Source organism: Netta rufina (assembly GCF_964035555.1).
Source record: "Netta rufina genome assembly, chromosome: 5".
Taxonomy (NCBI): domain Eukaryota; kingdom Metazoa; phylum Chordata; class Aves; order Anseriformes; family Anatidae; genus Netta; species Netta rufina.
Genome location: NC_140128.1, coordinates 25761009 through 25775697, shown reverse-complemented (window position 1 = coordinate 25775697; position 14689 = coordinate 25761009). Strand labels below are relative to the sequence as shown.

General features: G+C 44.9%; 1 protein-coding gene across 2 annotated transcripts in view; it reads right to left on the bottom strand.

The window, feature by feature from the left end:
• Positions 1 to 11359, bottom strand: part of SPRED1 (sprouty related EVH1 domain containing 1) — a 60183-nt gene extending 48824 nt beyond the window's left edge. For both annotated transcript variants that reach the window (XM_084287539.1, XM_084287540.1), the window contains exon 1: positions 9639 to 11359. In XM_084287539.1, coding sequence (XP_084143665.1) covers positions 9639 to 9670 — 32 coding nt within the window. In that variant the 5' untranslated portion in view covers positions 9671 to 11359. The remainder of the gene's footprint in view (positions 1 to 9638) is intronic.
• Positions 11360 to 14689: the final 3330 nt, after the last annotated feature.

Genomic DNA, 14689 nt, shown 5'->3' with positions numbered 1-14689 from the left:
TGCAGCACAGATAAGACGAAAGACAAAAAAGCCAAACCTGTACCTCCCAGTAATTGCTCACACCTAAAAACCAGCTGAAACAGTAACAGATTCAGTAAGCTTCTTTCTGGTTATTCCAGGAGTTTAATCTACAGATTTTGTTCAGAAGTGAGGTTACACACAATTCTATACACATAACTCATAGTGTGTATGAAGCATTTTGTCTTTCTACAACAAAGGAAACACATACTTTTATTTGGGTTCTGTTTGTACTGTCCCAGAGCGTCCAAGAAAAAACAAAAACCAAAACGGCCTCATCACTTCAAAACCCAGAAAGATATGCCACTTTTAGGAGGAAATGAAAACAAAACCCAAGGAACAACAACAACCACCCCACACCCACAAATAATAAATGTCTAAGGCAAAACAAAAAACAAAATAAGAAAACCACCGGAGCTAGAGTTTGAATAGGTGTAGCATAGAAGGAAAGGCCTGAAGAAAAGAACCTGAAAAGCTCCTCTCCTCAGGTAACCGAGCGTATCAGCTTTCCCCTAGTTAACCACAACTTACTTCAGAAGGAGAATAAAGACACTCAACAGGAAATAACACTGTACTAAACTACAGCACTCTAAATTCATGTCTTATTCTGGAATAACTTCCTTTACTAGACCTGCTCTTCATCCAGATTTGGAGTAATATGAAGAGCTCATGTTTTCTGCCTTGCTTCACAGGGATAAACGTGGACGCATTCTCCCTTTGCAGGACTAGGCAAGAGAGAAATCAAAGTGGAAAATAACTGCTCCAGAAGCCAAAGAAGCTCACCAAAAACCAAACCTGCTAATGCACTGGTGACAAACATACTGGCAACACTTGTGCACAAGCCTGTTGGCGCTTCAACCCCTGCAGAGCACCCTAAGACCATGACACAAGGTGCTTAAATGCATGCAGTAAGGCAACACTGCTTGAGCTTCTGACCTCAATTTGAAGAGGTCCCCTCGGCCCCACAGAGGCCCTGTAGGTTGAGCAGCACCTGCTCTCCCTGTGAGACCCAGGTGGCTCCTGTAGCATGCCCCAGGGAGATGCTGGGCTGCCTTCTGCAGACCCTCCATTACCTGACGCGGGGCTGCCGACGTGCACGATACTTCCCCATTGCCATGGAAACAAAGTGCGTACATTTTAAGGTGCTACGGGGGCTCTGGGAAAAGATGCTTCAAGCTGCATGCAGCTACGACAATGGGAGATATTTTGAGCTGGAACCGCTCGCTTTCACAGATACAGAGAGCACACAGGTAGTGTGCTAGGGATCAGCCCAACACTGATGGGGTAGTGGCTGTGGGTGCCCCCACAGCACATGTGCCCGTGTCAGCAGCCTAACTTGCACCATGGCTAACACGCAAGGTGTACATAGCTGCCAGTGTCATGACTTCTGCTAACAGACGTTGTTACCGCCTTGGAAGAAGTAAAGCAGAAGGAAAGTTCAACATAATATATTACTCCCTCAAATAACTTCTCACAGAGAGAGCCTCCAAACTGAGGGGAAAAAACAAGCCAAACCAACAAAACCAAGAGAAACCCATCTTTCAGATAAGGATTAAGAAAATCACGCTAGCAGAAGGGGTACAAGAAACAGGCAACAAGTCTGGATAGAATTACAGTAATATTACCAGCATCTGAAATACTCCCATTGCTGAAATGTGAAGATTAAAGACTAAAACCAGATGAAACTGGAGAAACAACCAAGCCAAAAAAAAAATTAAAATCTAACAAGCCTGTTAGAAGAACATTGCTCTACTTCTCATTATTAATAGTTACGGAATTTGCACCCTTATTAAGATGCAGTCTTCAATGAGAAAGAACCACCTGTGCTTGATCAGAAGGTGCTGCCCTCATTCCTGGCACAGGATGAACAACAAGTGAGGCAAGGGGCTGAAAAAAGGGAAAATGGGTGTTTCCTAGTGTGAAGGTTTGAGAGCAGAACCCAGGCTGTGTGATTACAGTGCTATCTCTGTCTCATTATCAAAATCATCAAAATTCATACCCCTTGGCCACATGGATTATAATTTCACAATTTCTCTTTGGAAGCTTGGAAATTCTCAACCATTTCATTTTACAACTTTGCATTCTCTTAGCACACCCATTATATAATACTGGAACCAGTAATCGAAAAACTACCTTTTTTTTTTTTTTTTTTTAAATTTTGCAAGACTGAAGACAGATTTTTTTTTTCCCCATGACATCCACAGCACAGATCAGCAGCACTCAAACTACAAACAATATTTGTAATGAGATAGATAATTGCCCCTGAAGAGGGACAAAATGTGCTATTGTAAAGTTTACCCTACAAAGAAAGTTCCAATTTTTCTTGTTCTTAAAGGGAGTACAGACCAGGAACTAGAGCTAAAAAACACAGAAATTTCATACATAAGGTCAGCCACTCACCTAGAAAACAAACAAGCAAACAGATTTTCCTATTTTAGAGGCATGGGACCCAACTCCCACTCCTGAATTAGTCTCTACACCTTTTAAAACCACATTCCTCTCCAAGCTCAGCAGATACTGGCCTCAGTCGCAGGCTTCACGTTATGGCATGCTGTACTGGAAGCCAGAGCAAGCATGCCATGCTCAGGAAGAGAAATACCTGAGGGCACTGAGCACTTCGTCAAGTCTGAGAGGCTGACAAGTTTCGAGGAAGCTACATAAAAATTCCTACATCAGAGCTGTCTCTGTACTCCCACCTTTCACTACCCTTATTGAAACTTTTCAAAAGGTTAAAGAGAGAAGTCACTTCTGCCCTCAAGGTTTATACCACTTCACCAAAACAATTCTGCAGTTTCTGAAAAAAAAAAATAAAATTGCAGACAGGAGCCTTCACCAAGAACTCTCTCTTGCCAATTCTGCCTTTAATTAGGTTAGACAATCAGTTTCAGTGGCAATTTTTAATAAACTGCACCTTAGTTTTCAGTATTTGTTTTACTAATGAAATTCCTGATACTTCTTGTCATTACATTTGTTTATTGACAGTGTTTGACTTCACTAAAACTGAAATAACTCACTTTCATTTTTGCTTCGGCAAACTTCTGTCAGTGTCGCAACCTGTCAGTGCAAGTCAAAGAAGAAGAGCACGTGGCAACAGTGATTAGACCTTCTTGGGGAAGATCTAGGGTTTTTTTGTTTGTTTGTTTGTTTTTTGTTAATTATTTGTTAAGAAAAAAGACTTTCCGTAGACTTTAAGGAAGCTTGCGCTCACAAACCATTCAAGCAAAATGGCTCACATCATGTCTGTAAGGCAGAGCAGCTGAAGTGTTTGACTTGTAGTAGAAGCATGGATTACAGGACTTCCTCACCCAACAAAAGTATCCCATGGAACAGTGGTCATATTTTTCAACCACAAGAATCTGGGGGGAATAACTTACCACCTCGTTTTTAATGTGGTTTAGATGTTTTGGTGGCATACATTTGGGCAATTCTCATGCAGCACATATTAGAAAAGTATTTTCTTATGCTCTGTTCTGCATTGCTGTTACCAAACTTATATTCATATCCATGGTGTATTTTCCTTGTTTGAAGTACTTACTATCACATGACAGTGAATTCTTGAAGACAAAAATGCGTGAGCTCCTTACATCGATACCATGACTGCACTGGGATTTTATTCTTTGCCTGCTTTAAGTTGGAGCAGTGGGAATTATGGATTGCAACAGTGTGCAACAAGTCTGCTATTATTTAATTAGAGGAACATTTATAATCAATTTCAGTACTCAAAACACTCAAATGCATATTTTCTGTCCCTCAGCATATCTAAAATTTTGTTGTTTGCTTTTTTAAATAAAATATTTTCTTGTCGCAAATAGAACAGTGAATATAACACAGAATATAAAAAAAAAGTATTTTCTCAACAAATTCATACAAGAAACATCAGCATGAGCATAATGAATAAGATAAGCTGGAAAAGATGTGCAAACGTGCACATAAAATGTCTGCTCAGTTCTTACAGGTAGGTGCTGTTCAAAACCACCATAGTCTTAGAGACCGACTTCTGTAACAGATACCATTCAAAGAGGAGGAGAGATATACCATGTTTACCATGGTACTGTATACCATAAAACATTACCGTATAGGACATGATACTGCATCATTTATGAAAAATGCACATGGAGTAGTGCCAGCCAACAGATTTCATGAAATCATATTTTAATCATCAGCAGAAGACTTAGTCTCTTACCAGGAATAGGAAAAGTAAATTTAAAAAAAAAAAAAAAAAAAAGCATGGATTGCCTTAAATCTAGAAATATTGGTTAATACAACATACTGAAAGAGCACCCAGTTCTCTTCCTTCCTTTAAATGAGAAGTATTGCTGAAGATTATTTCTGCTGAATACTAAGGCTGGGTGGAGAACACCCCTAACAAGGTATCAAAGCACAGAAAAATGTTGCAAATACATGATACAAATATTACAAAATAAAATACAATACTTTAATAAAGACATAAACATTGCCACCAATCATTAAATAAGTATTTTGCAACTAGAAGAGCTTTCAGATTGAGTAACAAGTATTTTCAAGGGAAAGGAGGAGTAGATTTTGAGGAACCACGATAGATCCATTCAATTTTTGTTTGCAACCAATTCCAGCAGTTCAGTAGCTGTGCAAGCTATGCTAGTTAAAATCTGTTTGCTTAAATACTGAACATGTGAGCAGAGAGGAAAAAGACAAATATGGGCCATTTTTAAAACACCAATAAAGAAACAGCAAACCTCAACAACATGGCAACCCCCAGCAAGCTCTCTGGGTCCTTTAAGGAAACTGCAACCCATTCAATCAGGAGAGAACAGTAAGAAGGAGAAAGCAAACATTTAAGCATCAGAAAATTCAGTTTAAGACAATGTATGTTGTAAACCACATCATAGGCTTTTTGTTTTGTTTATTTTTTATATCAGAATCAGAGGTAAAAACCCAAACTGACAAAAGTATTCCCGTTGTCTCCTTTTTCAACTTGCATCATCATTCCTGAATAGTATTTTTTGTTTCTGATGTTTGTCATATCCCATCAAGTCATCACCAATGCATATGATTTTCCCAAATGTTCACAAGAGTGGCTAAACAAACAAAAAAAAGAAAAATGCCAGTGTTTAGCCTAAAAACACCATGAATGCCCTCGGCTTTAATCCTGTGACTTCTGATCCCGTCAAGATATATTCCTTTCAAGAAACATCTTTACTTTTGAAGCATACACTGATGCCGTTTAACAGCTCAGGCACATTAGATTTTAAACAAACAAACAATGAAAAAATTGTCATTTCAAAATTCAAATGTTATCACAGGTTCCAGTTACACTGAAACAGATGGAAAACATATTTTACGCAGTACCACAATAATCAAGTAATGTTGCTAAGTTGAACCTTTAAAAAAAAAATAAATAAATAAAGTCTTGGCTTCCAGATTATGTAATATGTAAATTCAGTTTCACCTTCAGAACAACACTGCGTAGCATAAAGCCAAAGAGACAGCAAGAAGCCATTCACAAAACTGGAAAAGCCTCCCAGGGACTCTAAATAAAGAGCCATCCCCACAAAAAAAAAAATATATCTGAATTTCAATGATTTCATCATGTAACTGAGTGGTTTAGAAGACATTTCCCCCAAAACAAACATTTTTTTTTTTTAAACACAAATTCCTTATATTAAGGGATGAAGAATTCTGAAGCCTGTATATGCCCTCAGCAGCAGAAATAAAATTAGCCTGCTGAAACATGTTAAAATCCTTTCAGAACTAATAAAAACAAGCTAGATGGCTTCTCTGTCTCGGATATGATCTCATGCTCATCTTTCAGCATTTGGGCTTGTGCTACAAGGAATTCTGAAGCCCATATGAAGCATAAAAGTATCTTCATGAATATTCAAGGAAGATATATGAATAGGGCAAGAATTTTATTTCAAATCAACACATGAGGCTGTTTAGACCATCATAATCTAGATATTGTTAAGCACACAGCATTAGGGTATACTCAGCATTAGAATTAAATTATCTAGGAAAATGAGCATGAGGTTGCCTATACCAGAGGAGCAGAACGATTCATGTATGACAGCCTGAATCTATACAAACGCAGTACATAAAAACCCCTCAAGATCCAATTCAGGAGCACAGACATTCCCTCAGAAAGAGAAGAAGCCACCTGCACCCCAGAGGAAAGTCAACAAGCAGCGCTCCTACTTTTCAATGGAGCAACTTGGACTCCATCTTAATCCTATCATCCTTCATCCCTACTGAATAGGCACTACATAACGTAACATTTCTTCTGTATTACCCAACACTGAAGCCCAGCAGCGTTTCCACACACCAATAAAATCTGCCATCAAATTAGGAATTGTGTACAGTGCCTGCTGATCTGCTTACTTTGACATTATTATGTTAAGTTGCATGATTGACCCACAAGGCCACGCATCCTACTAATTTCTTCATTTAAAAACTAATGGCATCTGTGAGCACCACATTCTGTTCACACTGACCACACTGGTCACAGAACATCACCGAAGGAAAAGAAATAAATACAGATATGCATCTGGAAAAGTATAGCAGTACTCTCAGTTAACTAACACATAACTGACAAACACAATCAAAAGAACAATCAAAAAATCACATTGAAGAAGATTCAGCCACAGCAATCAGAATTTTATACAACTGCCTTCCACGTGCTCACAGCCAACAAGAAACCAAACAGTCCTTACTGCAGCTTTTTAATTAATCTTTCCCACCACACATTACAGCTTAAAAGACACTGAGAATTTAATATTATTAACTGAGGTCAATTTCTAGACACCACAAATCTTTGTGTCTCACTCCATGAAACTAAGTTTTATAAACAAAGAATAATGCTCAATTACCAGAATATTCCTGATAGCCACAATGACACGAGTGTGTTGCAAAGTACCCGTATTCACCATTGCATGTTGAGAGATTTGTTAATGAAATCAAGGCCATTGATGATATCAATTATATCAATACAATTAAACACAGTGAACTTTTAGTATACGATGTATTTCAATTTGTAGATGTGCCCTATTTCCACAAAGGATTTATTTAGAGCTTCAGTCATGTTTCTCCTCCATTTACAGTGGCAGTCTGTGCTACGTGCAAAATCAACCAAAGAGGAATGACGACTCTGGCCTTGCCAGAAATGCTGTCAAAACAGCAAAGGAAACTGAGAAATATTTTTTTTCCTCTCCAGTTAGAGCTGCTTTTGATATTCTAAGAACTGAAGTAAAAATATCTGTTCTGTGAGAAAAAGCCCTGCTGTTGATAATGCATTGTTAGGTTATATACATTTAGCAACACCGGATTAACTTAAACTAAATGCTGCATGTGAGCTTTCTTTTCTCATTTTAAGTAAAGATCAGTAACCTTTCAGGTGTTCTCTTAGCCTTCGATAACGACAAAGCCTCCTCCACTCCACAAATGTATAATTAAGGATCACTTCAGTATAATTTGTTAAGATAATGAAACAGTGTGTTCACGAGCGATGAACATCACCATTTTAACACTGGCAACCATAGAACAGTTGCATCAAACCACTGCACTGCCTGCCGTAGTGATCCTTCATCGCTGAATTACATTCAACTGTTTTTAAAGGCACATTTCAGAATATTTAAAGCCAAAGTTAGTATTTTGACCTCCGGATAGCTTATGCCACGTTAAAAACATCTCTCTGTAATTCTGATATTTTAGAGGTGCTTTCTGTGAAGGTATAGGTTAAGGAGAAGCGCTGACACCTGATCTGCAATCAAATTCTCAAAGTAAACAGCCCACGACAGGCTGCATTGCTGATCTCTACCAACGTAGCAGCCTCCAGCGTCGCCTGCATTTCTTCCAGGCAACGTTTGCAACCGCCTCGTTAGGTGTGCCCGCCTGCCTTCCACACTGCGCTGCTCCCATGCAGACACGAGTTAGCAGAGCTCAGTCAAGAACAAACGACCAAAAACCGGTTCAAAAATCGGCTCGGAAGCACGTCCCTACACCGAGGTCGGTTTTCACTGTTCCACGTTTGGGTAGCGCTGCCGGAGGGGGAGGCCCGGGGGTTTCCGAGAAGAGCTCCTCGGGGCCGGGCGGTCCGGGGAGGTAAATACGCCGCGGGGACATTTACCGAAGCAGCCCTCCCTCGGACAACAGGGGCAGGGGGCAACCCTTTGCGGCACCCCCTCAGCCCCTCACGGATGCGAGCTAGCTGTCCGTCTGTCTGTCCGTCCGTCCGTCCGGGCCGGGAGCCCGCTGGGCGCCGGCACTGCGGCGCGCTGTGAATGGGCAGCCAGGTATTTTATGAATGGAGCGGGTCACGTGCTCGCGGCACCTCCCCGAGCTGCGCTTTCCCACAGCACCGCGTCAACGGGCGCCGAGCGGCAGCGCCGCGGGGCCCGGCGAGCCCCCGGCCCCCGCCGCCCGGCCGCCCGCTGCTCCTCGGCAAGGTGGGCCTGGCCCCGCACGCCTCGCGAGGAGCCCTTGGCTGCAGGTCGGCGGTGCCGCCGCTTTTTTTTTTTTTATCCCATTATTATTATTATTATTTTTTTTTTTTATGAATGGAGATTGTGGTATGCAAATGAGAGCGATTCACAAAAAAGAAAACATGGCGGCGGCGGCTCCAGCGCCGGCCCCGCTGACACCGCAGCGGCGCGGCCCGCATCGCATCGCCAACCCGGCCCCGACCCCAAAACCAACCCCAAAAGCAACCCCAACTCCGGCCCTACCGGGACCCGGGGCGCGCCCGCGGGCATCGTCGCCCCCGCGCCGGGTGGGAGGAGGGAAACGGGAGGAAGGGGTGCGAACGGGGGGCGCCCCTCGGGCCCGACCCCCGCGGCAGGGAGCGGCTCCCCCCGGCCCGTGTTCGGGCGCTGCCCCGCACCATTCATAACGAGAGGGCCGCCCCGCGCAGCTCCGCCGGGCAGCGAGCAGCCACGCACCTCAACTTTCTTCTAATAATCATAAAACAAAAGTTTCAAAATATCTTCTGCTTGTTTTTCAGGCCACAAACAACTCCCGTATTATCTGACAAGTATTTTCCCCCTCCTATCCCCGTATTTATTTTTTTTTTTAAGCCATTACATGCACTGGGCTACGGCCGCACGCATACACATTCTCTGGATTTCCTCCAGACCAGTCACGTTAAAAATATTAAGAGATCCTTGAACTGTCCCCTTCCTCTTTTAAAAAAAAAGAAGTCCCAAGTGCCCATTTAAAAAAAAGAAAAAAAAAAAAAAAAAAAAAAAGCAGGGCTTTAGGGTAGGTTTAAGCTGTATTTACACTGCCTGACTCATCCAATTAAAATTCAGGAGCAGTTTCCTGCAGGATGAAGCTCCCACACACTAGTTTCCATGCGAAACGTCTACGAGCAGTGGGTTGCTAGCGGGGCCGGGCCGTGCCCGCACCTCCCCGGGCGCTGTGAGTCCCCTGCCCGCAGCTTCCTTACCTGCGCCGGCCTCTCCCCCTTCACCGAAGCCCGCTTTTTGGGCACTCCCCGCGCACCAGGCTCCCTCACAAAGGGCAGCCTCGGGGCTTCCACCTCCGCCAGCGAAATGCGCAGTGTGGACACGGCCACGCGTGAACGCGCACGGCCAGACACAGACAGACACACAGACCCACGGCCACCCGGACACGCGCGGCGCGGAGCTTACTCGTTGTTAGAAGCCGCCGTCTCTTCGCTCATTTTCTCCTCACCGTGATCCGAGGCGGAGCCGGAGCAGCACCGAGGCGGCCAGGGCGCAGCAAGAACTCACCAGAAACTTCACCATTGTTACCCCCCCGGTCCGCCCTCCCCGGCGAGGGCCAGAGCCGCGGCCCGAGGCGGGGGACGGCGACCTCGATCCGGGAAAAGCCCCAGATCCCGCTGTCGGGCGCTGGAGCGGATCCCCTCCTGTTCGCTGGGGCCGGGGCCGGTGCAGACGGCGCTGGGTAGAGCCCACCCCGGCTAGAGGGGCGCGGAGCGGCGGCGCCGAGGCAGGGCTGCCCGCCGCCAAAGGCTGCACCGCGCCGTCCTCCCGCTGCGGCTCATCTCCCGCTGCAGCCGCCTTCGCTGCGCCCCCTCTTCTTCCTCCTCCTCCTCCTCCCGGCGGCAGTGCCGCCTCCCGCGCCCCGCCGGGGCACAAATTCCTCCGGACGCCGGCGCCGCCACGGGCCGGGGGAAGGGAGGGGAAGGGGAGAGGAGGGAGGGGAAGGAAGGAAGGGAAGAGAAGGGGCCGAGCGGCGGGGCCCGGCGCTGCCGCCCCCTCGGAAGCGAGGCCGGGAGCTGCGGAGGGAGGGAGCGGAGCCGGCCCCGCGGAGAAGGCTGGCGGCGGGGGGAGGGAGGCGATTTAAGGCAGCCCGGCGGGGGGGGCCGGGGGGAGAGGGGCTGCGTCACGGCCCCTGGCCGAGGGGAGCCGGGGCTGCGGGGCACGGGAAGCCCCCGGCCGCGGGACGGGGCTGCGGGCGGCCTGCGGCGAGTTCAGCAGCGCCGCTCCCTCCCCGGCCTCAACTCCATTAGCGGCCTCCTCCTCCTCCTCGCAGGAAAACTGGGCGGAAGCGTTGGCTTCAAGCTCCTTCCGCCGCCACAGCTTGATCCAAAATAACCGCGGGGAGGGGAGGGAGGGGGGAGGGAAGGCAAAGGAAAGGAAAAAGAGGGGAGGAGGGACGAGCGAGGGGAAGAAAGCAGCCCCCTCGCCCGCTCTCCCTCCCGGCGGCTGCCCAGCGTCGGAGTTTCCCGAAAGTAGTCCCCGTGCCCCCCGGCCCCCCCGGGGCGGCTTCTTCACGCCGTTCCTGGGCCTCCGCCGCCGCGGAGGGATCCGCGCCCTGCGCAGCCGCCGCCTCCCCCCTGCTGCGGTGGTCCGGGGGGAACCCGGGTCGGGGTGGGCGCACCCCGAGGTGGCAGCACTCAGTGGTGGCAGCACCCCCGGGTGGGAGCACCCCATACCGGGGGGCTCCCGGTGGGGTGTGGGGGGAGCCTGGCGCGGCTCCGTCTCGAGCTTCCAGTTTTGGGGTGAAAAACACAGAACATGGTGAAGCCGGAGGCGCCGCGGGCCATAGGAACGAGGCGAGCGGAGTGGTGCGCGGTAACGGCGGGGTGCGGGCAGGGGTCGCCGCGGGGCTCTGGAGTTTAAAGGCATCGATCGTCTCCCAGGAGCGTCCGCCCGGCTCTGCCCCGGAGCCTGCCCCGTCAGCTCTCGGCCCGTGCCAGTTTCCCCTGGAAATGCCAGCTTTCTTCCCAGCTCTGCCTTCCTGCTTGGAAACGACGGGGCGAGCTCCCCCGGGGGTCGCCTCGGCTGCTTTCCCTAAGGAGACAGAGGAAGGAGGTGTCGCTGCTTCTAGGGCACCCGGGTGGCTCACAGCATCGCAGGCCACGCTGCAAACGGGCAGCACCGCCTTTACCAGGGGTTAAGGAAAAACTTCGTTTCTGCTTCAGGATGAAAGTAAAATTTGGCTTAATGGTGTCCCGAGATTTTTCCTGAGGACTTTTTCTTTGTAATTGAAACTACAAGAAAATATTAAAGTAAGAAAAAAAAAATAAAAACAAACAAACAAACAAACAAAAAACATATACAGCTTCTGTCTTTTTTTTTTTCTTTTTTTTCTTTTTTTTTCTTTTTTTTTTTTCTGGGAGGGGTATGTAAAGCATTGAAGCATTTTAATCAGAAAACCTATTTTTATCATACATTGCAAGAAAAGGCACACGGCATTTCTCGGTGGTTTCTGTTCTTGGTAATATTCCCACGGATCAAAATTCCATGTGTCTGTAGAAGAGTCGTACATGAGCATAATGGAACAATTATAGTAAACTGCTATCATGCCTGCCCTGATAAATGGCCCGTAGCACGTGTTTCAAGCAGCACACATTTCAAACCCGCAGTAATAACGCTTGCTTCCTTATCTGGGCCACTTTTGGAGGAAAATTTCTAATTGTTTTATAAAAATATTTTTTTTTCCTAAAATGGTACACTCAAATGGATCAGTTTTTCATGGCACAATCTCAGCTAAATACTAAAAATACATTAGAAACCCAGTTTTGTACAATTTGACGGTTCTCATTGATTCAAATACACAATTTGATTCTAGGAACCTCACTCCCGCCTTTGAAAAAAAGTGTTTTGAAGCTTAGCTGTGGGGACTTGATATTCTACTTAACAATGAGAATTCCTTTAGCGTATTCTGTCTTGTGACTGGCAGATACTGTGACTTCCTGTTACTTTCTGATTTTCTACTGACTTCAAAGTCATTATATTTACCATTCTGTAAGCTAAGTTTATTAAGATAATTTGATTAACATTATCCTCTACAAGAATGTTCAGCAATCAGCTCAGTTTGTAAGACAGTGATATAGCTCTATGCAGAGCCAGCTCAGGAGAAGAGACATGATGATGACAATAAACATTAACCTGTTGCTGTTTTTTAATTCTTTAAATATATTTGTTATAATAATGCTTTTCACCATAACAATTCAATAAAATTAACCGTTTTCTAACATACCTCAAATGATGTCAGTCTCCTTAAGGTTTTCGGGAATGTCCACATTAAGAATAAAGTGTGTATGCAGTTATGAAAATGTGGTATTCATCCCACAGCTTGTAGTGGTCTACATGGAGAGGGTAAGAGGAGAGAGGCCCACTGCTTCCTCACCTGGGGAAGCTCTTCAGCTTCTGAAGGCAATCTCATGCCACAAAGGCCTTATGAGCAGTTTCCGTCCCTTTATCTGAACGTCACAAAGAAGACAGAAAATCTGTTTTGGTCTGTGTCTTGGTTTCAAAATCCTCTTTGTCTTGGCCCAGGTTGGAAAGATCAGAGAACACAGTCCTGGAGTATTAGTGTCCTTTTGCTGAGAAGCAGTTGGTTTCAGGGCCTTCCAGGTTTGGGGGCTTTTTTTTTAAGCAGAAGTAAGTGATCGGGCATTTTCAGTGTACATGGCTTATGTGAAAAGTATGCGTGAGCCCTGCCCATGCAAACAAGGCAGAAGTGCCCTGAGCACAGGTGACACCATTCAGAAACATCAGACAAATGACCGCTTCATGTCACAAGTGCCACACGTTTCAGGGGCTTGTCTTCCTTTGTAATCACACAAACTCAAACAGATCCAGGACCAGTCTGTGCCTTTGTGCTGTTGGTTGTTACAGACCTTGCAGTTAAAACATCCTGAGTTGTAGTCTGGCCTTCTCAGATTTGAAAAAGATCTTTAGCTCCACCTTACAAAAACTAGTTTATACCTCAAAGCCATTGCCCTGCTGCAACATTTTAATAGCTGTGGACCTCTGAGGTGTGAATATTCTGTCTCTGGTTCTAGAGACCTTTCTAAATGGGAAATGGAGGGGCAGTAGTTACCACTGAGGGAAAATGAAGTCAATGTATTTAATTAGGAAGTTATGTAATGTGCAAGGCTGCCTTTTCATATGTAGAAATGAAATAATAACCAGAATTCTGATTTATTTATTTATTTATTTATATGTTGTAATTTTCACATATGTTAACATGCAAAACTCATCTGCTTTTGCCTTCCTTAGTCTTCAAAATGGTCAGGTAACCAGGAGTGCTTGACTTAGGCAATCCTTTCAACATTGGAAAACACATTTGTTTGACTAAGCAAGACTAAGATATATATCCTATATTAACAATGTAGAGCCAGCATGCATCTGGCCCAATATGCTTATATACAATTCCTTAAAATGACTACACCTGTGTTTGTGAATATTTCTAATGAAACAGATGGTCAGGAGTGGCCATGTCATGTAGCAGGCCACAAATCTGTGGCAGAAGAATTATATATAGAAGATGTATTACAGGGGTTAGGTTGCATAATTCTGATCAGCGTGGCATTCACATCTTAAAATCCGTAATAGGATCAGTGGAAGTAATGCTGTCCAGATTAGTTAGTCATTGCAGAACTTAAGTGACCAATTCTTGCTTGAGGTTTTAACTCCCAAGGATAAAAGTTGCAAAATCTGCCTCCACAAAACAGCGGTCTATTTACATATATCCAGATCCTAATGATAAGTTTACAAAAATTGGAAATAGTATGGGTGCCCCACCACCTCGGGGTAAAATTACTAGTGGTCATTAGGGAATTTCTTTTGTAATAGCTTTCATCCAGAGTCCTAGTATGAGTTAAACGCTGGGTGGTCATTGCACACATCCCAGTAAGGATTTAGCTAAAGTGAGCTGATTAAATCTGTATTAATATTTCAGCAAAGTCAGATTTTGTTAAGTTCTAACCAGGAATCCTGCTACTGCATACAGGATAAAAACATGTTCTGTTTGATCCCATTTTCTCCAAGATGTTCTCTAGCAAGATTTAAAAAAGAAAAAAACAAACAAACAAAAAAACAAAACAAAAAAAAAAAACACCCACAACACATTAGAATCCAATTTGTATACATAATTTGTGTACATTTTAGTGTATTTTAGATGGCTGTTACCCAACAGAATATCCGAATTTCATAAATTATACCAGTTATGTATTTGGAATAGCTTAGTATTTACAGTACAGAGAAAAATGCTAGCAATTGGTGCTTTGTGTTGGAAGAACGGAGGCTCAGCTAGGGAGGTGGGGGACATCTTGTGAATTTTCAGATGTATCAGCTGGTCTGACTCTGATGCACAACAATCTTGTTGGTGCACAACAATCACAGTGGTGATCTGTGATAGCTCTTGTTCAGGAACTTTATTCCATCTTTTCTTGCTGGGTGTTTGGGGATAAACGTGTGGTATT